Source organism: Peromyscus maniculatus, chromosome 10 (genome assembly GCF_049852395.1).
Source record: "Peromyscus maniculatus bairdii isolate BWxNUB_F1_BW_parent chromosome 10, HU_Pman_BW_mat_3.1, whole genome shotgun sequence".
In the NCBI taxonomy this organism is placed as follows: Eukaryota; Metazoa; Chordata; class Mammalia; order Rodentia; family Cricetidae; genus Peromyscus; species Peromyscus maniculatus.
The window spans coordinates 72,769,087-72,793,674 of NC_134861.1; the positions used below are offsets into that span (position 1 = coordinate 72,769,087).

The 24,588-nt window shown below is 48.0% G+C and overlaps 1 protein-coding gene across 1 annotated transcript in view; it reads right to left on the reverse strand.

The window, feature by feature from the left end:
- Positions 1 to 23,727, reverse strand: part of Igfbp7 (insulin like growth factor binding protein 7) — a 62,401-nt gene extending 38,674 nt beyond the window's left edge. Inside the window, exon 1 of the mRNA XM_016004404.3 lies at positions 23,217 to 23,727. Coding sequence (XP_015859890.2) covers positions 23,217 to 23,688 — 472 coding nt within the window. The 5' untranslated portion in view covers positions 23,689 to 23,727. The remainder of the gene's footprint in view (positions 1 to 23,216) is intronic.
- Between the last annotated feature and the right edge of the window lie 861 nt (positions 23,728 to 24,588).

The following is a 24,588-nucleotide window of genomic DNA, read 5'->3' on the forward strand; positions in this document are numbered from 1 at the left end:
TTACAGTGAGGTGCGTTCCTTCCATCTACAAACGTTAACACTGAGAACCCTTTGCTGCTTGTTCAATACCATCACCTCTCTATGCAGGTTTGCACTGTTCTGTGATTTCTTTCAAAAAAAAAAAAAAAAAAAAAAAAAAGCAAAACAAATTGCAGGTGATTCATTGTGGTTTGTGTTGCTAAAACGTCCCATGTTCTTCATTAGCAGAAACCTTTTCTCCCCCGCCTTTCAGCATAGCTTGATGAGATGCAAATAGAACCATTTTCGGCTTTCCGACTGAACAGACACGGAGAAAAAAAAAGGTAATAAAGAGAGCAGTGCTTTGCTTATCGCCCTGTTACACATTAACACAGCCCTCCTTAGCAGAGCTTCTTCAGGGTAGGCACACTTGAAAGAAGTCCAGTGATTGACAGAATAAGCACCCGGGCACTGGAAGGCCCGTGCAAGCACTGGGGACAGGCTGCAGATGAATTTTGTGCCGAACCCCCAGCCTTCAGCAGCTCAACAGAAAATACATGCAAAGAGAAGGGACTTGCCCAGTTTCTGTGCTAGGGAAATAGTAAAACCCAAACCAAAACAGAGTAAATGGAAAGACAAGTGGCAAGCTCAGTTCTATGTGATCTCTTTCCAGGTGACTTCTGTCCAGCTGAGTCCCTGCTGCTGACCTCTGATGGTGCCTTTTCTGCGACACTCAGTAAAAACTACTCCTGCCACGACTAATACTGCCCCTACCACCATTTAATAAACTTACGATACGCCAGGCAAAGTCCATGCTCTTGCATCCCATGTCCCTGCTGATTCTCACGACACTCAGTGAGGTGTATTTACAGACAGGACTCTGAGACTCCACAAGGTTAAGTAACTGTCACAGAGTCACAGAGCTTCAGCACCAGGGCCAGGATTCCAGAATGGCTTTGACTCTAGAACTTGCATCTTACCATTATTCCCATAGTTATCATGGCTCTTTGACATGGCCTTCCCATCCCCTCAGAGCTGACCAAAGGCTTGGTGGGCATCTGAACTACTTCCTAGCTGTAAGAATGAAAGAACCACCAGATCAGCTTCTCTTCTGTACAATGGGGGAAGCTCCAGCCTCCCAGGGATGTCTTCCTGATGACCAACTTTTTAAAAGAGACTGTATTTAAATGGGAGACGTGGGAGACGCTGCCATTTAAATACAGTCTATATAGATACTGAGGGGCCCCTCAGAGCCCGCGTGTTAAATGTGTGGTCCCAGCTCATACTGCTATGGGAGATTGTGGAAACCTTTAAGGTGGAGCTTAACTGGAGACCTTTGGGTCACTGGGTGTGTGTCTGTTAAGGATGTAATGTAACCCCAAAACCCTTAGTTTGCACCTATTCTCTTTCTAAAAAAAAATGTTTATTTTTTTTGTGTTAGTGTGTGCCTGTGTGTGCATGCATGTGTGCGCGTGTGCGTGTGCGTGTGTGTTTGCACTTGTGTGAGTCTATGTGCACCACACGTATGCAGGAATCCTTGCAGCAGAACAGAGTATCAGAGTGCCCCTCTGAATTTGAGTCACAGTTGGGTATGATCTACTGCCCCAGCTCCCAGTTTGTGTCTCCCCCTCCCCACCACATTGGAGTCATGAGGTGAGCGGTTTCCCTCTAGGTCACATTCCCTGCCATGATGGCTCACCACGGGCTCCAAGTCACGGACGGACGGAAACCTCCCCAAGCGGGAATGAAAATGACCTTTTCTGCTTAGGGGCTCTTGCCGGTGTCTGCTATGGTGGCAGAAGACTGAGTAACACAACGGATAAGATGGAACTGGGGACATGAGGATGGGGGATAAGACGAAATCACTTCTCCACGGTCACCATCTCCCGAATCCTATCTGCTCTACCCCAGTGTGCTCAGGGAAATGGGCGATGGCTGCAACCACGGAGGCCACCGTACTAAAGTTTATAGCAAAACTTATCTCCCAGCCCCACCCCTGCCTGGCTGTTTAGAGGGAGCTTCCTCTGTGAAATTTTCTTTTCATATGCTATTTATAACTGGCCAGGGACAGCTCCAGTCTTACCCACAGCGCTTTCCCTACAACACACACTGGGCCGGGAAAGCACGGGGAGGCAAAGTGGAGGATGGTAAGGGAAGCCCTGAAAGACAGGTGGATAGGTCCTACCAATAATGCGCTTTTCATTACAGCATTACATGCTGCGTTCCTTCCCCGTCAAGGGGACGTCAGTGTCAACTGCCTACTCTTCAGTCCCTCATCATGGCCTTGTTTGGTGCTTCCAGAGTCTCCCAGGTGGGTGAAGAATGATGCCAAGGGATGCCATATGGTCCACTTCACTGTTTCCCAGGAGTCAACAACCGCTTCCTCTACAGAGCTTCCCCCTTTTGTCAGTACAGGAAGTAAGGATCCTAACTTGGGTATTTTAAAGTGGGGCCTTGGGTGGATCCTTTCTAGAATGTTCTGGCTGCACGGTGGAAAACTGCCTCCAATGTTGTCAAGGTTAAACCTGCCTGGTCATCACTTTGGAATTGCCCATGTGTCACAGATGTATCCCTCTTCTCTTCTGGCTTGTACTGAGTTATGGCCTAAAGCCTGGGGTGGGGGAAGGGGGTAGGCGGCATTAAACATGGCTGATGCTGAAATGCTTAGAGATCACGGAGGGAGGAAACTGATGTTTGGATCTATCCTGCTCCACTCCTCCCACTCCACACCATAGACCACATATTTTCCCCTCACAAAGGAAAACATTCCTGACCTTTGTTTAAATGTTTACCAGAAGCTGTCTGGACTTGCAGGCTCTAAAGTCACATTATTAGTCACATCCTTCTTCGTGTGTGGTGTGACCCTCCAATCGAGACAGTAACGCTTGGACCCTGAGCAAAATCCATTTGGTTGGTGATGGAAGCATTAACTACCACCCAGGGACTCTCACTGAGCCTACGTTCAAGTGGAAGCTGCAGTCATGGGGTTCCTGGTGGCGGCCAGGGTTTCGGTTGTGAATGTATGTGAAAAAAAATAAAATCCTCTTACCCGAGATACTGGTTACTTTTCTCACTGTTGTGATAAATGCTTCACAGAAGCATCTTAAGGGAGGAAGAACGTTCTCGGGCTCACGGCCAGAGAGGCACTGCAGCTGGAAAGACTCCTCTGTGGCAGTGACGGTTTGGAACACCGCTTGTGGCCACCTTGGCAGGTCAGAAAACAAGAGCGTTTCGGTTGGGAGGGTGGCAGGTTATAACCTGCAAAATCCTTCCCCAGTTAGCTCCTTCCAGCCTCGCCTCCTACCCTAAAGGTCTCCCAGCTACCCCAAATGGTGCCACCCATTAGGAATCTGGTGTTCAAACACATGAGCCCACTTTACATTTCCGATTCAAACCATAATAATTCTAGAGCCTATGGGATCCTGACTAATTTTGACATATTTATGAATTTATCACGTGTTTAGGTGTGCATGCATGTATGTGTGTGTGTATGGGCACATGCATGGTACAGCATCCACGTGGAGGTCAGAGGACAATTTGCAGGAGAAGTTGTTTCTCTTCTTCCACCATGGGGGTCTTGGGCCTCAAACTCAGGTGGTCAGATTTGGGGGCCACCTTTACCAGCTGAGCCATCTCACTGGTCTCCGATCCTTGACTTCTGAAACAGAACTAGAGTCCTCTATTCAGAAAGAGAGAGCCGTGGTGACTCTAGGTCTCCAACACAGGATGAAGGATCGGGCGGAGTTTTTGTTCTGGCTCAGAAATGCTTCTACTCTGGGGTTGTAATCAAATCATTTTTGCCCTCCTGGTCCTTTGACATTGATAAATTAGATCATGCCTGGGACTTTATGTAAGTCATTTGCACACAGCAGACTTTGGATGCACAGGTAATGCATGCCAAACCAACCCAGCCAGTGGTGTGGGTGTGTGTCGGGCAGAGGAGAAAGCCAAGTGTCAGAGGGGACACTGTTGACAGGCAGGCTAAGTGGGACTTGGCTCCAGTTCCCACCATAGTCTGGTGGTCTGCGTTTTTTGTTTTTGTATTTTTTTGTTTTGTTCTTTGTGCTGATAGGGATTGAACGTAGGGGACACTCTGTTTTTAACTGGTTAAATGGGAAGGCTGAAGTAGGGATTGAAGAAGTCCATTTGGGGCCTTGAATCCTCTCTGATTCTTTGTTGCTACCTGTGAAACAGAAGGAAATGGGAGCACGTAGCAGCCTGAGGACTCAGTGATGGTAAGAAGCCCTCCCTGAGAGTTAGCCTTCCAAGTCCCAAAGGGTGCTTTATAATTTTCCTTTATACATCACCATAGGCCCAGACTGATCTGGGAGCACTCTGCTTATATCCAGAAGAGACGCCTGCCACATGTGGACTCTCTTGTCTGATCTATGAGTCCAACTGCAATTTCAATTACATTTTTGCTAATTAAGAGAAGGTAGGCGGCTGTCAAAATGGCTTAGCAAGCAAAAGAGGCGCTTGCCACACAAGCCGGGCCGCCTGAGTTGGATCCCTGGAGCTCACTCAAAGGTAGAAGGAGAGAACTGATTCCGCAAGGTGTGCTCTGCCTCCCACACATGCGTGTAGTGGCGCATCTCTGGCTACACACACACATCATAAGAATAAACGTTTCTAAAAGCTAGAGAAATTTCCTTTAAATTTACAGCAGCGTTTACATTACCTGGGGGAAACATTATTCTTTTCAAATGTTTTCACTGGCATTAGAAAAACGCAAGAGTTTTTCATTTCCTTTTTAAAATGAAAAAATAAAGTCATACTATTACTTTGCAGGTCTCCCCTATTCACTGCGAAGTCGATGTATCAAAGTGTGTCTTTGCAGATCATTATGAACAGATCGACTTCATGGTCTTCTAACTGTACCATGTTCCACGGCATGGATTCATTCGCCTACGAGAAGCCTGGATGGGTTTTCTTCTGCGTGTTAACTACGAGTCCACCCTACTCCTTTATGTACATCCTGATGCTCTTGTTTCTGTATGATGGGTTATGATGGGTTCCCCCATTCTGAGACTGCTGGGTCCGAGGGCACGAGAACATCTAACAGGTATCCCTAGACTACTCGGGCAATGCACAGCCCTGGTAATAGTTATGAGGATGCTCGTTTTCTCACACATTTCCCAGCAGGGAGAGGATTCTGGTAAAACTAGGTCAAGCTGAAGGGGCAGCGTGGCTGGGGACTGTTCTTCTCATTGCACGCGGGGACTCTGTGTGAGGTCGAGCGGATCGTCATGTGCTTCACTACCGGCTGTCTGTGTTAGTTGCCCCCCCTCTATAGATCTCAGCCTTATCCCCTGGAGACAGGGTCTCTCATTGACCCCGAGGCTCGCCATCTTGGATAGACTGCCTGGCCAGTGAGCTCTTGGGATCTGCCTGTGTCTCCAGTGCCAGTGTTACAGGCATATGTGGCCATGCTTGGCGTCTTCGCAAGGGTGCTAGGGATTCAAACTCAGATCTTTATGCTTTGCACAGCCCGAGGGCTCTGACCCTCTGCACCACCTCCTCAGTTCACCCGCCCTGCTGTTTTTAAGGGGCTACTATTTGCTCTTGTGTTTCTTTTGACTTTGCTTTCTATTTCAGAAATACGTCTTTTATTTCTAACGATGAGATGTTCACTTCAATTTCGAGTTCTTCTAATTCTTATTTTAAAATGTCTCGCCGGGCGGTGGTGGCGCACGCCTTTAATCCCAGCACTCGGGAGGCAGAGGCAGGCGATCTCTGTGAGTTCAAGGCCAGCCTGGGCTACAGAGTGAGTTCCAGGACAGGCGCAACGCTACACAGAGAAACCCTGTCTCGAAAAACCAAAAAAAAAAAAAAAAAAAAAAAAAAAAAAAAAAAAAAAAAAGTAAATAAAAAAAAAATTAAAAAAAAAAAGTCTTTTAGCTCATTTTATAAAACAGAGCTACAGTTTTTACGTTCGGAGACGCGTTCTTCAGATATGTTTTTAGAGATGGCGTTGTCTGACCCTCTCAGAGTTTTTTTTCCCAGTGCTGGGAATTCAAACCAGGCCATCCACAGGCCACGCAGGCGCCCACAACTGAGCTCCACCGCCCAGCCCTCTCTGTTCTTTCCAGCGTGAGACTCGATTATGATCTTACTCTGTGCTTATTTTGACGTAAAATCCATACACTTTTCGGAGGAGCGGCCGCCCACGATTCCTTTCTGTAACGCCTCGGAGCGCCATTTTGAACTTTCTCGTTTGGTGAGAACGACTTGATGACCTTCTTTCTGTGGCTTCCTGGTTTTGTTTCCCTCCCCAACTTTTATCTGCCCCTGTTGTCTCTGGATCGTCCAGTTCTGAACTGCCTGTGCACGTGCGTTCGCAGCAGCTCTTTGTAGGTGAGAGGTCCAGGAGCCTGCAGCCCCTTCCGCACCTCCCCTGGGTCCCCGGTACCTACCCGGGTGTGGCTGTCCCAGGGAGCATCAGCTGGGACTTCTGTGAGCCGAGATGTCACCACGTGACTCCTCCCTTCCTGCATCCGCCCTCATGGCGGCTGACTTCCCAAGGTCTTGGGGCACAGGTTCCCGCCCGCTTGCACTGTGGCATTTGCAGGGCTCGCTTGTCACCTATGGTTTTTGATAGCGAGCAGTTCTGTGTTTTTACTTAATTTTTTTTTAAAGCTATGGTAAAACACATGCGACACTAAACATTAGCATCTTAGCTCTTCCAGTGCCAAGGACGGAACCAGGGAATGTCACACACGCTAGCGAAGTGCTCTGCAACTGAGCCACCCACCCAACTCCATCTCAACCGTTTTACAGTTCAGTAAAGTACAGTTGGTCACCACTCATGATGGCTCAATCTATGAGCTTAAAAGGTGACCATGGCACAAAAGTGGTAACGTTCAGTGGAAGCTCTATGTGAGATTTTGAGGGTTTATCTTTCCCAGGCTAGCACTCTGAGGGTGAGACATTCTCGAGATGTTGGGTACCAGTGATGAGCCTCAGTGATCAGTCGGCTACTCAACCGCAAGGGGAACGAACACTGGCCAGAGCAAGTGTGTGTGCTCCTATGTTACGATGTAATTGGTTATGTGTATTTGATGCATGTTGACGGACTGTATTTTCGGTTTGTGATGTGGCTCTAGCAGCACGTGACTCCCCACGAGCTGAGGAGCGTCGATCCACTCACACTGTTCTGCAAGCCATCTTCAGAATTCCTTTCATCTGGCAAACCTGGAGCTCTGTATCCATTAAACAACTCCCATCTCCGTCTCCCGGCTCTGGTGGCTCCATCTGTTCTGCCATGGAGACCGAGTTCAGGGAGATGGAGACACTCTGCTGATGCTATGTCCCCATTAGCGGAGACCCCCTGCAGATCGTTCTAGAGCCCTGAGCTATGGTGTGGTGTGGAACTCAGGAAGCAGTCCCACTCTGAACTGAGGACCATTCAGTTAAGAGAATGAGAACTAAGCAGGGTCCTTCTTAGTTCCTATAGTGTTTGGCAGGGTGACAAGATGCTCTCTTGTGCTCATGAAAGTGACTGATGGGTAATGCAAGAGTTGCCACCCTCACACCTTTCCAGGTCAACATGCAACTCAAGCTTCTAGAAGGCAAGGCTGCTCACTCTTCATTACCTACTGACTGGTGGGAAGAAACAGATGATCTCAAGTAGACACCAAGTGTAAGCGACTTTATATTTTATTCTGTAGAAGCTGGTGGCAGGTTTCCTTACTAGCTGGTTGGTCCAAGATAACGTGAGAACGTAGTAGTCCCTGGACTCTGCTTGTGAGTAATTGAAGAGAAAGGGGCCCAGATACATGTAGGGTGGCCTCCTTAAAAGCAAATGTGTGACACACGTGCTCACCCGGTGGCTAAGTAATCGGCTCTGCAACGAGAGTCCTTGCTACCATCACTGGCAGAATCAAAGGGAATATAATCTTGCATTCACAGAGGGCTTTACCGTCTGGAGGTTTCAGAGTCAGCATTTCATTCATTTTTATAACCCCGGTCACGGCCATCAGAGGCAGGAGTTAACGGGGTTCTGTAGCATTATCGATATAATCTGAAGAGGGGTTGGAAGAGGGCACGTGCAAATTACGAATGGACAAAAAGCAGAAAGGCAGAACTGACAGTTTTTACAAACAAAAAAACTCCACAATCACACAATGAATCCAGAAAGTTGCTATGCATAGTTTCAGCGCCCTGTTTACGCAAGAACTCATCAGTCTGAAAGAAGTGTCCCATTTCCAACAGGAACTACTGGGTACCGCCTTCTCTGGTTTGTCTAAGCTCAGCACTGCAGTTCTTAGGACAAAGGTATGCTGGCTTTCAGGGCTCAGCGGGCCACATTCTTATTCCGTGAATTTGAAATGCATGCACACAATGGTGAAATCTCCCCAGAGGACTCGGTTTTATTCAAGCGGATTGAAAAGCAATTTGTCCACAGGCTTATGCTGTTCAGTGGCTAGGTGTTATTTTTAGAAAACACGGCGATTTATCTGATTACCTCTTCTAATTTGTTTTACTTTGTCCCCCCCCCCCCTTGGGAAGTGAAATGACACATTGGTTATTTTATTTCACAAAGCAAACAGATCCAGGCAGTATGCACACTCTGGGAGTTACATCACCTGGAATTAGCCAAGCTGATCACAGGGATTTGGGGATGATTTTATCACACTGTATCAGATAATGCCACTGCCCAAACCTGAATACTTTAAGTTATTTTAATGTATCCAAGGACATCTGTTGATTCTCTGGATATTTTTCTTGAAAAGCACATATATGACCTTACAGAATAAGCACAGGCATAAGGACTTCTTGTGCTAGTAATAATCAGTTACTGGAGACTGTGGAGATGAGCAGGAAACACACAGTAAGAACTAAAGCCAGGATGAATAGATTAAGAACTATAAACAAAGCCAAGAAGCGGGGGGGGGGGGGGGGGGGGGGGGGGGGGGCTCACACCTGCAATCCCAGCACTCTGGAGGCTGAAGCGGAGGATCATGAGTGCCACCGGCCTGGGCTGTATACCAAGACCTTGCCAGAAAGAAAGATGGCAGGCAGGCAGGCAAGCTGTAATGAATGGAGAAACATCTACCACTTTCAATAGGCTCTGGCACTCAGGTGTGGCCAGCACTCAGGTGTGGCTGGTTTGGGACTGAGTGTGATGGATGTGTGTGTGTGTGTGTGTGTGTGTGTGTGTGTGTGTGTGTGTGTAGCTGTATTCACACCAACTCATCTGAATTTTTAGTTTACCTGCATCTATTTCCTGGTAACAGGAGCTCTGCTTGGGCATTCAGATGCACTACATCACGGTGGCCTACTTTATAATGCACAGGCCATACCGTACCACAGCCTTCTTCTGAGGATTAAAAGGATGATAACACAGATTCACCTACACGGAAATTCTCATAAATCCCACTGTGTTGTTATCTCTCACTCGAAAATGTGAAAAATTCTGCCGGAAACCACAGGCAGCCTTCTCCGAGCTGTAAGCATCCTGTCAGCAATATTATTAGCAGGAATAATGGCCTTACAGAGGACTAAGGCTGCTGACGGGGCGCGCCTGAAGCTTCAGAGGAAAAGGAGGAACGAGACCCCGCGGCCTCTGTTAAGGACTCAAGGACAGCTCCAAGGACAAGGACTGTCTTTGCCTTTAGCGAAGCCCTCAGATTTCTAGCCCTTTTGGTTATTTTATTTTGTTTTTTCAGATACAGTCTTCCTAGGTTGACTCATGATCTCCCTGCCACAGGTTTATGAGTGCTGGGGCAACGTTGGTTGCTGGTTTTTTTTTTTTTGTTTTTTGTTTTTTTTAAATAACAAAAACATCTTTAGTAAAAATGAAATGAAATTTGCCTATATTCCCCGGACACGTAGAAGCTCTGCAGCGGCGGCGGCGGCGGCGGCGGCGGCCGTTAATGAACAAGTATTTATAAATATAGACTCTAAATCCATCCTGGTTTGTCCACAGGGTCAACCACTTGATACCGGGTTGTTGTAGACGGACAGGAAGACAGCACTCTCATTGTCCCAGCAAGTCACTGCACCTGTTCAAAACTCTCCTTTTATTCTTTGGCAAAGGAACTGGATAGAGAGAGACAAACTTACTGCTTATTTTCCCTAGCATTTCTCAAGGTATTTAAGTACACGACTTTGACTGAAAAATTAAAAAAAAAAATGATTCTTATGTGTAGGGGTGTTTTGACTGCATGTATGTCCGTGTACTATCTGCATGCCTGGTGCCTGCAGAGGCCAGAAGAGGGTGTCAGAGCACCTGGAACTGGAGTTAGAGATGTTTGTGAGCTCCTACGTGAGTGCTAAGAACCACATCTGGGTCCTCTGGAAGAGCAGTTAGTGCATTTATGCTCTGAGCCATCCATAAACACAATTTTTAAGATTCTTTTCTATTAATACTGTTAGTTCAATTAAAACAAACAAGATTCACTTATCTCCATCCCCATATGTCACTTTGGGTGAAGCAATAACAAATTCATTTATATACCATGTATCAAGACAGTTATATCACTTATAAGCTCCTATAGTATGTAGTCAAATTATAATGTATTTGTACATTCTGTGTATAGGTTACAAGTGTGACTGTTCCCCTGTTCATTTTTTTACTCCCAGGAAATATGCTTCTGGTGATTAGGAATAAAGTGTACAGGAATGTATGTATGTGTGTCCATCCTTCATGTCTGTGTGTTTTTATTGACTTGGCTTGCACAGGGGCTATCTGACTTTGGGTCTTACTGTCTAATCCGCCTTTCTGCACCTCCCATCCAATCAGGACAGACATCAGTTTTTCAGGATCCTTAGAGAGATGTCAGTATCTTTCTTGTGACATAAATTTTCTTTTGGCACACAACACAACATATATAAAAAGCAAGCACTTGGTGGGAATAAGGGGACTCATTTTCCACTAGCTGGTAGAAAGGAAGGAAGGAAGAAGAAATGGGTGTGTGTTGGGGGGAGGAATCTCCCTTATAACCTTCATGCTGCCCTATGAAATAAGAGTGGAAGTTCTATTTGTGGGGAGTTAAGGGTCAGAAAATCAAGGGTCAGGACAAAATCCAGCTTGCTATGGGGACAGCAAAGTCAGAGACAGAATGTGTTTGTTGGATCAAGAGCCAGCCCTCAAATGATTCCTCACATATCTGCTCTACGCCCACTACTATATTATGGTGAGATATAGAAAGGAAGCCCAAACCACACATGCGTTCTGCCTTCAAAGGGCTTGCAAGGTCCCTACAGCTTGCTGCTGAGATGGTCATTTCCAAATAACCTCCCTTACAGGCTTTATATTTGCAGACACTTACTTGTAACCCTAAATCAAACCCTTACAGCACACAGCAGCCTTTAACAGAAACACACACAAAACGAGGTTGCCAGGGTCCATCTGTATTACCCCCAGTTAGGATTCACCAACTCTGGGCTCACAGCAACCTAATAGGACACAAGTACTGTAAACAACGACCACATACTGTATTTATGTTCTCTGTTGCTGTCGTCCAATTGAAGGGGAAGGGAGACTGGATGACCTTTTCAGGAGGCTAAATGCTGTCCTAACATGGCTGAACATTCAAAATACATTAACTCAGGCAATCCCCACAGCCACCTGGTGAGGTCAACCGTATGTTAAGGAACAAATTGAGAACATGCCAATCAGGAGACTCTCAGCTGGGGCAACCAGAGACTCTTCTCTAGGCTAAGGGACTTACTTATAAGCTGAGCGGAGCTACCTCACCCTCTTAGAGGTTCCAGAGAGGTGACAGTGTGAAGAAGGTTCCTCTTTCTAACGGGGCACCTGAAAAACCCACCATCATTCATTCATTCATTCATTCATTCATTCGCTTCTTCAGCACCCACCACATCGCAAGGCTGTGAGAGGCTGGGGAGTCAACGGTGAGCAAAGCAGATGAAAACACAAGGCTCAAGGAATGCATGCTCTCAAGAGACAACCAACAGGCTGGATCACGTAGGTGGAGGTGAATTCTCAAGTACTGTGGTACTGACAGAGGCAAACACATTTCCACTTTGTCCAAACAGGCAAGAGCATCGAACTAGCCAGGAATTAAGACAGAGGCAAGCCCCAAGTTGCCTGTAACATGAGAGGCCATCATGTGTTTCAAGAGCTCTCATTTGCTATGATGGACATGGCTCCTGAAAAGTCCTTTAGCTGTAAAACTCTGATTCTGGGCAAATGAAGCAAATGCTGCTCCACCATATGAGGATTTCTCTTAAGAATGAGGGTCCTTTAAAGTCACTGGAAATCACTTTGAAACAGTAATAGTCCCAGGCCCGGGAAAGGACATTAAACCACCTGGGAAGCGTTTATGAGGTCCTTGGTTCAGCTCAAGTCCAGACTAATTAAATCGGAATCTTGGGGTGGGGCTTCAGAAGAGCCTTCTGTGACTCACCCTGGCACCTCTGAGGCAGAGACCAGCTAAGGATGGCTACTCCAGCAGGTGAGATGGCCTTGTACATGGCAAGTGGGAGGTCACGGAGCTCTGCCACGGTCACTCAGCTTGCAGGGGCTGGGTCTGCAAAGCTAGTCCTTTCCTTAGCCCCCCTAAGAAAGAAACCATCGTTTCGTTTGCTCTTTACCTCACCCTTGACAGTAATGTTCTCGTCTCTCACACACAGGCCGCCGACCTAAGTGGGCACCTCCTGAGTCTACATTTGCTCATTTGCAGTTGAATGTTTTGCTTTTTCAAACGTGGTGCTGCCAAGCTGAGGCTACATGTGTGGGCCAAGCAGCAAAGGAAGTATTATTATTTTTTTTAATCAATGAGACTCTAAAAGCCAAAGATAATGCTCAGAGTGTGCCTCCTTAGCACTGATTGAGCTCTTTGTGTCCAAACTGTGATTTTTAAATTCAACGTCCTCTATGAAGCCAATAGTTCAATTAAAAAAATATGATTCAGGCCGGGCGTTGGTGGCGCACGCCTTTAATCCCAGCACTCGGGAGGCAGAGCCAGGCAGATCTCTGTGAGTTCGAGGCCAGCCTGGGCTACCAAGTGAGCTCCAGGAAAGGCACAAAGCTACACAGAGAAACCCTGTCTCGAAAAACCAAAAAAAAAAAAAAAATATATGATTCAAACAATTTATTAGTGTTTCCTATGGAAAAGATCCTGGAAGAACATGCAGGGAAGGGATAGCCAACTGGTTACTGCATTGAATGATCTCTGAACCCCAAACTATGGACTAAAGCTAGTAAAGGTCGCTACTAGAAAACAGTATGTGTGACGCTGAGCTGGAAGATGGACGCGTTCTGTGCTGCAAAGCACAGTACAAAAGCTAGGCAAGGAGTCTACGCTCACATGCCAGCCAGCAAAAGATGCTCTCCACTGGGTCTAAGCACATGCGCTAGCCCGCACCAGACTCTCTCCGTGGAGTCTAAACACACATGCTAGCCCACACCAGACCCTCTCCATGGAGTCTAAACACACATGCTAGCCCACACCAGACCCTCCCCATGGAGTCTACACACACATGCTAGCCTACACTAGACCCTCCCCATGGAGTCTAAACACACATGCTAGCTCACACTAGACCCTCTCCATGGAGTCTAAACACACATGCTAGCTCACACTAGACCCTCTCCGTGGAGTCTAAACTCACATGCTAGCTCACACTAGACCCTCTCCATGGAGTCTAAACACACATGCTAGGTCACACTAGACCCTCTCCATGGAGTCTAAACACACATGCTAGGTCACACTAGACCCTCTCCGTGGAGTCTAAACACACATGCTAGCCTGCACCAGACCCTCTCCGTGGAGTCTAAACACACATGTTAGCCCGCACCAGACCCTCTCCATGGAGTCTAAACACACATGCTAGCCTGCACCAGACCCTCTCCGTGGAGTCTAAACACACATGTTAGCCCGCACCAGACCCTCTCCGTGGAGTCTAAACACACATGCTAGCCCGCACTAGACCCTCTCCATGGAGTCTACACACACATGCTAGTCCACACCAGACCCTCTCTATGAAATCTGAGATCCCTTAAGAGCAGGTGGGATTCTTTGTCCTAGAACCCCTGCAGAACAAGGTGGAAATTTCCAGAGCTTTGTCTCTAGCACTATTATCCTACATATTATTTGTGTAGCTCTAAACGAAGTTTTCAGATCTAACCCGGAGGCATAGAAAGCAGTGTTGTATCTGCATTGGTCTGAGTAAGACAGGAACACACCATAGGGGAAAAAAAAACAACAACCATTTTTTTATCTTAGAGAACAGGTGCTTCTGGGAAGCCCAAGCCAGTTTGGAACTTCCAAGCCCCCTGCCCCAGCCTGCTAAGTGTTGACACTGCAAGTGTGCACCCCTGTATCTGCCTTTCGTGGTTGTTTCAAAGGCACGTAGAAACTCACTCAGGCTTCCTAACGCCAGTAACACTAAACGTGGAAACGGAACAGTTTCACAAGATCTCTCTGTGTAGCGGATGTCAACATCTTTCCCCGTCTCACCTCCCTAACACCTTTGAGTGGAAGATATAAAAATACCTGCTTTTTCAGGTAAGAAAAAAACAAACAGAGGAAGTCTGTGCCAGACAAGCAGAGAAGAGCATAAAGGACCCGAGCAGAGCGCTGACTCCAGAGCGCACAAGCTGAAGCTCTGTGCTCTATTTCTCCGCACACGCCACCCAGGTCTTGCCTGCTGCAGCGCACCACAAGAAGTAAAGGCAACTGGGAGAGACAGCCTAGCATCAGCCCCGAAGTCCCATCATACCCACAGTCACAGCTGTCTCCCCCACCTGGTCCTGAGTGGGGCAGTCGTTTTGAGTCCATGGGTGGGGTGCATGAGGATCCTAAGATACCTGAAAAACTTCCTCAGGGTGGTGTTGAGAAAATGAGGGCTAACCCCCGCCCCCCACTTCTGGGTGTTGTATACTGAGCCTCTCGCCTTGCCTCTCCAATGTGGCATGCCAAGTGTTGGCTTCCTGGTGCTCTTATGGGCGACAGGGGAGGTGGGCGGGGGGGGGGGAGGGGGGCATGTCAGGCGTGGCTCTGGAACCTGGGGACTTAAGTAAGTGCCCTGAGCAGAGCTCACCACTTAAAACACTACTCCAGCTCTGGAACTAGCAAAGGGCAGGCGACAGAGAAGGAGAAGCCCATGTCTTTGAGCTCAGCTAGACAGGTAAAAGGGGCAGCCTGCAATGAGAGGCCAGGCAGAATGGGTGAAAAGGAAGAGGCCGCCGCAGACGAGAGCGCATTTGGGTGGTAGTGAAGGAGTGGGAGGTTCCCTTTGCCTCCGCTTGCTGGGTCTAGAAAGACCTGCCCTGCCCTGCCCTTCCAGTTACCGTCTAGTGAACCAAAGGCTCCGTGGTACACAAAGCGCCAAGTTAGATCCACTCGTCTCTCCACCCAGAGCCTCTGATCTGAGACACACCTGAGTCCACAGGGGCCTCAGGCTCTGAAGCCCTGGCTTGTCAAATATCTGGCAGCATCTTTATCTATGCCCTAGCCTGCCCTCTCCAGCCGGGCTTAGCATCTTTAATAAGGGGCCACACTGCAGGACCCTGCTCCTTGATGTCTGCGCTCAGAGAGAAGCACGCATTTCATTTTTCCATCAAAAGCGGGTGGTTTCCCGAGGGAGTCCTTTGGAGGCCAAGGTTGCCATGTAATTGCTGGAGCCATGACTGAAATTCCCCTTTGGATCCCTGAGTTCTGAAAACTCCCATGGAGAAGGAGCAGGCTTGGAGTCCTGCAGACCTGGACTGCCCTGACACATTCCTGAGGCTTCGTTTCTGTGTGGTCCCTTTGGAAAGTTCCAGGAGATCCATAGCTTGACAAATGTTTTTCATCTTTGCCTGGAGTCGAGCCAGAAGCGAGCAGAACAGATGTCAGATCGAAAGCTCCTCCAACTCCACCACTTGACCGTTGGCTGCTAATTTGTGCTGATGCAAAATGAAATGCCTGGGAATGTTTCTCATTCAAGGGAAGACACACTGCGATGAAACTCATCACTTTACATGCTGACTTAAAAAAAAAAAAAAAAAGCAAGCTCCCATAGAAGCTGAAGATGTCCCTTCTTCAAGAAAAACATCACAAGAAACAGGGCAACTACAATCAACTGCACCATTTAATGCCTGCTAGAACATTAAAGCACTATTTTTTTTCCTCCTCCTAGAGTCAAAATGGAATATGTTTAATTGAGTTCTCAAGTTCCTCCACGAATTTTCTTTCTGCACCTTGTCAAGAGTCTAACATCACCACCACCAGCAACAAACAGACTTCAAAATCTGCAAATGCAAATTAATGCATGACAGTGTCACTATCTAGCGCCATGCTTAGGTGTGGAGTAAATATTCCAGTTGAGAACACTGATGGGAGAGCAGAGGTATGCTGGGACTACAGGTACGCACAGCAATGTCTCGCTTCATGCGTTCACTCGTGATCTGACTTTCACGACCATCCCGAGGAGGAGGAAGCCTAAATCGTCCCATCACTCACTATCTACATTATCCTGAAGTTCTGACAGGTGCCCTTTCGGAGTAGCCAGCTCTGTGACCCTGTTCATGTGGATGGCCTTGGCCCTCATCAGCACCTAACCACGGGGTAACCTCATACCTCATGAATGGGCCTTTGTCAACACTAGGTTACTAGGTCTGCTTTACCTGGCTTGAACCTTTCTTATTTTTCAGAGGCAAGACTTCTGTGTTACTCTGGCCTACTTTTGGGAACAGCAGGATTTCCTCCCTGGATTTCCTGGACAGCTCTGCTTCCCGCCCCCCCCCCGCCCCGCCCCCTTCTCCTCACCCCCCCAGTAATCTTCTGCACCCTTAGAGTTGTTGGGGGGTGGGGCCTGCTGTTAGCTCCAGCTGTGGCTAGTTAAACTTGCCTTGCTGTCCTCTGTGAACCGGGGGGAAAGCAATTCAGCACATTAGCTTTTCCAAAAGGGTCAGATCATTTTTGCCATTAATTGAACTTGGGATAAAACATGAATTTAACTCTTTCACGCATAATTTCAAACGAAGAGCAGACACCCTTTTCTCCATTCTGTCTACTCCGTGTTTGATGTGTGTAGGGGGTGCTCTTCACCGATGTGGGAAACCCCTACAGAACAGGCTTGGGGGTGATTATCTGTGGGCATTTCTAGCGCCTCCACCCTGAACTGACTCATAAAGAGCACAGGACATCCTGGGACATCTGTCTTTACTGTTACCTTAAGTGAGCCGGCACATGAATTACTACTGTACACCTAAGTCTCCATCACTTTCAAAACTTTCTGATCTTGTCACTCATAAACTTCTGAAGGAAGCCACATGCACGGATCCTCCCGGCTTAGCAATTCTGTTGACAGTAATCCAGTCTTCCCTTTCTACTGGTTACTTAGAAGATGTCTGTGCTACAGTTAAAGGCATAGAGGAGGTCAGAACCCATGGGGAGCAGCAGGAGGTAAAGGAAGCTCACAATCTAATCCACTGGGAGGCAAATTTTAGAATGAGAGCGGCCAGCTGTCCTTGGACTCTAACCAAGGGCGTCTTATCCCTGAGCTATCCAAAAGAAAACCTTATAAGGCAGTTTCTTCTAGAAGGCAAGTCGCAGTGGACCCTTCTAGGGACAGGATAGAAATCATATTGAGGATGTCAGTGTGCCTGCTCAGCTCCATCATTCCATCTCAGGGCTGTAACAATGTGAAGGAGGGGGAATTGGTCGGCGCTGCCTACTCTGCCCTCCTGAGGTTATTTCTCAGCTCTGATAAGGTTTTCTCAACTCTGACACAACCATGTTACAGTAATCATGTTCCAGGTTTCTTCTTGGTGTATAATTTGAGTGTGCCTGTGGCTATTTAACTCAGGCTTTTAAATGCCATTTCCTTGAGGAACTGTGGAATAGGCACTTACCATTTAATCATCAATTTCCAAACTATGAAGACTGTACCTTGTCTCTAGAGTGTTTTTCTCTAAATTTTAGAAAATGTAGGAATTTTAGAGTCTGAAAGGACCCTTTACCCCTTCTCCAGGGTTGCCCGTTTCCTTTCTAAAGCTGCTTCAGAAGCTTAAAACTTTAGTGACTAAGACAGGATAAAGTGATAAGGAAGAATTAGTGACCCGCTCCCCATTCTAGATGCTTCTATGTTCAGCAAGGGCAAACAAGGCCCATAAAGGTGCAAAGCTAGAAAGGCATTATTATTGGGTTGGGATTCTTATCGGCAACTTTCTCCGCTCCCTCTGTCTTTCTGATCTGAAAGTGAAGAGGGAGAGTTACAGGATGGCTGTCACTTGGAGGCAGTACTGGCCGAGAAACAAGCAACCCGAGAGTGCACTTAGTAAAGACGAAGGTCAGAGGTGCAGGGTGCGCTGGGCAGTCTCAGGTCAACACAGCCTGGCATGGCAAGTCAGGGTCTCGGGATTGACAGCCCTTAGATTTTTTTTCTCTTATTGTCTTTTGTGTACTCTGACTAGCCCTTCCTCAATTCCTCCTATCCCAACTTCACTCTCAGCCTCTGTCAAGAAGGACCTTTTGCTCTCTGCTCCTATGAGTGTGACATTTTAAGTTTCTATGTAGAAGTGAGATCATGCTTGTATTTGTCTCTTTGAGCATGGCTTCCTTAACATAATGTCCTCCACGTTCATCCACGTTGTGACACGTGACAAGATTTCCTTCTTTTGTAATGCTGAATAATATCCCAAGTCCTCTTCTTTCTAACTCCCTTCTAACCCCACACTACCTCTTCTCTAGCAAACTGCCATTTTTTTTTTGTCCCTATCTCAGTCAGGATATATCACTCCCCAAAGACGTCATCACTGACTCCTTTCCCATAAATCTGAACACCCTCCTCAGCATAAGCCTGTCCTTTTTGCATGACAGAGTCAGCTTAACAAAAAGCATTGCATTGACATGTCCGGTCTCAAGATAAACCAGCCCATTAGCAAGTTCATTGACTGTTGGACCGCCTCCTCTTCCAGTGGAGTTCATGGGTTCACTCAAGGATAGCAATCTCACAGCAGCATTCAAACATGTTACCAACCTCAAAATAAGTCTAAAGTGAATTCCTTAAAGAAAAGTCTTAAAATTTGTCAAATAAGATACATCCCTGACAGTCAGAGTCTTCGCTGAGGCTTTTTCTACTTACAACACAGCTCCTGGACCCGATTCTAGCCATTGACAGGACGTGAGAATGTGAGGATTTGGGCTAATGTGAGCACGGCGTTAGAGTTCACCATGGCAGAGGACAGGAAGCTAAGTCTGTGTCAAGATGGGCGGTGGGAAGAGCATATAGCGGGGAGCCCACGGCCCACATTTCCAGAGGAAGGCACTTCCCTAAGGGTCTCCTCTCTCTGTCTGACAAACACAAACCAAGTTCCCACTGCTAGCCAGCCACTGTGTTTGAGAAGCATTACAAGACGGAGGCTGCCCTCTGCTCTGGGGAAAAGACGTTTATAGGAGTATTGTGAGATGGGGGACGGTCTATACAACACCGCTTGTTCCTCACTCAGGCCATGGCCCGGCTCCCCCCTTTGCCGCCTTTCGCTTCCTGGCACAGCCCCCTCCCTCACATTGTCCACGCATCCCTAGCCACTATTGCTCTGCTGTGCATTCTCCCACACTACACACAACTATGGAAAAATGTTGCTTCTGTCTAAAGCTTACACTAAACTTCAAGTAGGAAATTATTTCTATTTTATTCCAAAGTTGCTTACTCTGAGACCAGAAGAGTGTTGGAGGATTCATTCATTTATTAACCCGTTCAGGCACTGATTTGGGCCCCTGGACACTTGGGCTCTTTGGGCATCAATGACTCTCTTCTCATACAGAGCTAGCTTTTTGGTTGAACAATAATACCAATCTTCATCCGGTGGTTGCTACAGATAATTTTCATGAGATTGCACCATCACAAAACCCTGTGAGACAGGAATCGTTGTAATCCCATTCTACAAGTGAGGAACTCTGTGGACAGAGAGGTCATGAGAGCACCAAGCTACTGTGGTTCATGGTAGAGTTAACATCCTTATCCAGGGAGTCATATTCTACAGCTGCTTGTCAGCTATGATGCCTTTGTACAAGTGTACAGCAAGGATCCCATAAGAATTGGTTGATGAACAGTACTGGGAAAATAACAACAGCATGATGGAGCAGGGGAAAGTCAGGTCTCACAGAGAAAGTGACATAAGAGTTCTGAGGGAGGGTGGTGTGTGTGTGTGTGTGTGTGTGTGTGTGTGTGTGTGTGTGTGTGTGTGTGTGTGTTTGTGTGTGTGTGTGCAGGGTGTAGGCAGGAGGCTTCCCAGGCAGAAGGCACAGCATCATCTCCAAAGGCAGGCACAACAGAAGCCATATACTGTGATGAGAGCACAAGGAGACTGGAGGGAAGAGGCCAGATGGAGTTACACTGTGAAGACCTTCCTATTACCTGAGTGGCAGTTAGAACTTAGCCATGGAAGTACTAATAAGTGAGACCCGATGTAGTGGCATTATAGGTCCACAAGTAAGAATTCTGAAGGGACAGAAAGTGGTACCCAGACAAAAAAAAAATGGTACCCAACTAAATGGGTTGCAGAGGAACTCAGATTTGAAGGGCTGTAAACAAAAGGTCTGAGAACTGAAACAGAAGAGCAACATCTTCTGTGCCCCCAACACCATGATTCTATGTCATGCCTCATCACCTCTGTCTTGATTCTTTTTGTTACAGGGAATGGTCAAGTCTCCCTCTTTCAGTTACCCAGGGACTTCAGTGGATTCTACCGGCACTCAGTCCACAGTGACAGCTCCAAGCTTTGGGATTATTAGCTCGTTATCCTTCTAACAGATTTTTCCAGCAGATGGCCTTGCCTTCTACTGCAGAGATACAGGATCAAGCAGGACGGGCTCTCTCTAGAAGGCATTAAACGGTCATTTCAGTGAAGAAAAGCAACACCAGGGGGCGCTCCTGAGATCCAGGGAAAGGGCTCGGCAGTTTGTAACCTGTACACATACTTCCTTCGTCGTCAGGACCAGATTTGCTCTGTGCATCCCTAGCTACACGCAGCCAAGGCTGGCTAGCTGCTCGATAAATACTGTGTTTAACGAGACCAGAGGAACAGAATGCAGATGGCCTTTTTCCCTGGGCCTGGGTTCTGTAATAAACACCTTCTCCTCCTTAATAAAAAGGCAACGCAAGTTTCTTTTGAGGAGAGAAATGGCTAGAGGAAGTGAGGAAATCCATTTGTGTGTGTGTGTGTGTGTGTGTGTGTGTGTGTGTGGTTTTTCAAGACAGGGTTTCTCTGTGTAGCTTTGCACCTTTCTTGGAACTCACTTGGTAGCCTAGGCTGGCCTCGAACTCACAGAGATCCGTCTGCCTCTGCCTCCCGAGTGCTGGGATTAAAGGTGTGCCCCACCACCACCCAGCAAGGAAATCCGTTTTTATTCTCTGTAAAGACCCAGTACTAAGTGGTACTTAAGTAAGCGGTATCCTGTGCATCTAGTGTCTGCCACTGGAAAACTATACCCAGGACCCAACGCGAGTACATAGGGAGATCTAAGGAGATCTGGTTCCCCGTCATTCACCCATTCTTCTCTGCTGTGGAAGGTATTCCGGCAGCTCTCTGTCCTCGCCTGCTCTCTCTGGCATGCTTCTATCATTGTCCCAGAAGCCAGCTTTGTGCTGGTCAGTGTGGGGCTAAGAGAGGCAAGACGGATTTGTTTCCGGTTTGAGATGGTACTTCTCATCATCTTCCTGAGCACAGAGATAAAGCCAGGCTGTGTGCCCTTACAGGAGTTTGCAGCCTGGAAAGGGACTGAAGAATTGGGCGTCACTGGCAGGGAGGCAGGCTAGATCTCTTCACCCATCATATTTCCTCATCATACTGTGTGAGTGTTGAGAGAAGGAAGTAGAAAGAGAGAAAAGGATAAAAATTTACACTAAAAAAAAAAAAAGACAGGAAGATAGAGGTGGATAGCTAGGGAGAAGGAAGAAGAGGGGGAAGAGAGGGTATGAGAAGGTAATGATGAGGCTAAATATAATAAAAGTACATTTATACAATGTATAAAATGTCATAACAAAACCCATCATTTTGTACAACTGAAACACACTAAGGAAAACAACAAAATAAACTAGGCACGGATGAGGAAACAACAGCCCTTGGGAGCTCACCAGGCCAATCTGTTCTGATAGGCGAAGAACCTTGACTCTGAGACTACGGGAAGGACACTCCCCCTGGGGATGTTTATAAGAAACTCTCAATATTTGGAATGAACTCTTAATGTGCATTTCCCTTCATGATGTGACTCTCATGCAAGAGCCAAAGCAACAAAGGGCTGTTTCGGTTGGAAACAGGGATATCTGGGCTGTGCTTTTCTAAACTTGAGGTGATAATACCGTAAATGGGTAACTGTGAGTCACATCATCTAAAGCTTTTAACAGCGAACTTTGAGGCGAATGGCACACAGCCTGTTTGCATATGGACTTCTGGGAAAAATCTGTAAAGAAAGAGCTGGCACTTGGAAAGTCTGGAGAAAGCCTGAACTGTGTTCAAAATGCAACAGCTGATTTTCCTCCCCTCCCCTCCTACCTTGGCTGGGGCCAGGACAGCAGCTGCCAGCGCTGGGTTCTAACTTTCCCTCCAAACGACTGCTCATGGAAAAATGTTATTTCAGGCACTCGAGTTAAAGTTTCTGATTTTTTTTCATCCCAATCTCAGACTTTATTTTTTTCCCATTTCATAAGTTTGGATTAGTATGGAATACAATAGACAAACAATGTCCAAAGCATTCCTGCTGAACTTGCATCCTGTGGATAAATTATGAGAAAAAAAAAAAATAACCAAAGCCCAAGTGGGAAAAAAAAACCCAACATGGTCAAAGGGCTCACAACATCAAAGAGTTTGTGTTTCTTTTTACCTCCAAGGATAATGGTCTAGCTAAGTTACTGTTTGAAAACTGGAAACGCCTGTTCATGAATATTAATGTAAACCCCACCTTAAAGTCCTTACTTTGTATTTCTCTGCTAACCCCGTCTACCCACCTCTCTGCACACACCCAAGCAAAGGAAAAAAAATGACGAGAAAAGGTTTTCAAAGCATAGCAGCTTTCCGGGATCGCCCTGCCAGCTATGAGTTGGGTGAATTGTGAGAATGGAAGAGCCCGAGGTCTCGGAAAATCTTTTCTAAATTTACACCCGTTACTGCGATTTTTCACTTTCTTGGCGCACACAGGAAACTCCAAATAAAACCATCCAAAGAGAGCCGGGAGGCGTTTCCCTTGGCTCGGGGACACCCGGCAGCCGCAGCCGTCAATTCCTCCCTCCCGCGGGTCTCCAGGGATGCTCGGCAGCACGGGGGTGGGGGGAGAGGGAGTGGCGGGGTAAGCGCTGGTGCCCACCTTGCTCGCAGGTGCCCTTGCTGACCTGGGTGATGGCCTTCTCCCCGCGGCTCTCGGCGCGCAGGCTGGCGGCGCGCAGCTGGCAGCCGCTGGGGTAGGTGGTGCCGTCGCTGCCGCACACCGGGTAGCGGCTCTTGCACACGCACACGGCGAGGGTCGCCGGGCCGCCGGCTGCTGCCCCGGCTTTACCCTTCCGCCTCTTGCGGCTCTTCACGCACTCCATGCCCGGCGCGCAGTGCCCCCTGCCGGCCGCGCCGCCCCCGCACGGCTCGCCCTCGCCGCGAGCGCACACCGGGCAGCAGCCGCACGCATCGCGGGTCTCGCCCAGCGGGCAGCCCAGCGGGGGCAGCGCGGGGCAGGAGGCCGGCACGCACGGGCCGCAGGCATCCGAAGAGGAGGAAGAGGAGAGGGGCAGGAGCAGGAGCAGCAGTCCGGCGGCGCCGAGCAGCAGGGCGCGCGGTGGCCGCTCCATGGCCGGGTGGCTGGACGCGAGCGCGCGAGTGAGCGGCGGGGGCCCCCGCCACCGCCCCTTAAAGCCGCCGCCCCGCCCGGCGAGCCACCGGAGCCCTCCCCGGGGCGGAGAGTCTGCCCGCTGCCCGCCCCGCTCCGCTCGCCCGCCCGCCCGCCCGCTCGCCCGCGCTCCTGCCCTCCGCCACCCCAGCCGTGGACACCTTCGCAGCCCTGGCCGGCCCTGTCCCACGCCCAGCACGCTGGCAGGCCGGCTCCCGCTCAGCCCCCTGCCCCAGTCCTCATTCTCCAGATCGAGCTATTTTTACTTTTTAACAACTAGGACTTTATGAGAACTCGCTGTTTAATCCATTCAATTCTCGTGGGCCCGGGGAACCTGAGTACTTTGTGGTTTATGCTTTTAAGGACAAACCACGAAGGGAAGTGTCCTCAGTTTTGGATGCCATGTTTCTCATTTTGGATCCTAATAACCTTGCTCCTCTCTCGTATCACACAAAACCCTGTGCTACCTCATGCCAAGTCAAGTTTAAAGTTTTTTTAAAAAAAGTTTTGTTTTAGATTTATCTATTTTTTATTTTTATGGGCATGAATGTTTTGGCTTCATGTTTGTGTACATCATATGTGTGCCTGGTGCCCGCAGAGGCGGGAAGATCTGATACCCTGTTGCTGGAGGAGTTACAGACAGTTGTGAACTGCCTTGTCGGTGCTGGGAATCGAACTCAGGTCCTGGGAGTGTAGCCCGTGCTCTTTAACTGCTGAGCCATCTCTCCAGTCCCTTAAAAATTTTAAAGCGGTTTTGTGTGTGTGTGTGTGTGTGTGTGTGTGTGTGTGTGTGTGTGTGTGTGTGTGTGTGTGTGTGCATGTGTGTGGGCACACATGCCACACGCGTGGAGGTTAGAGGACA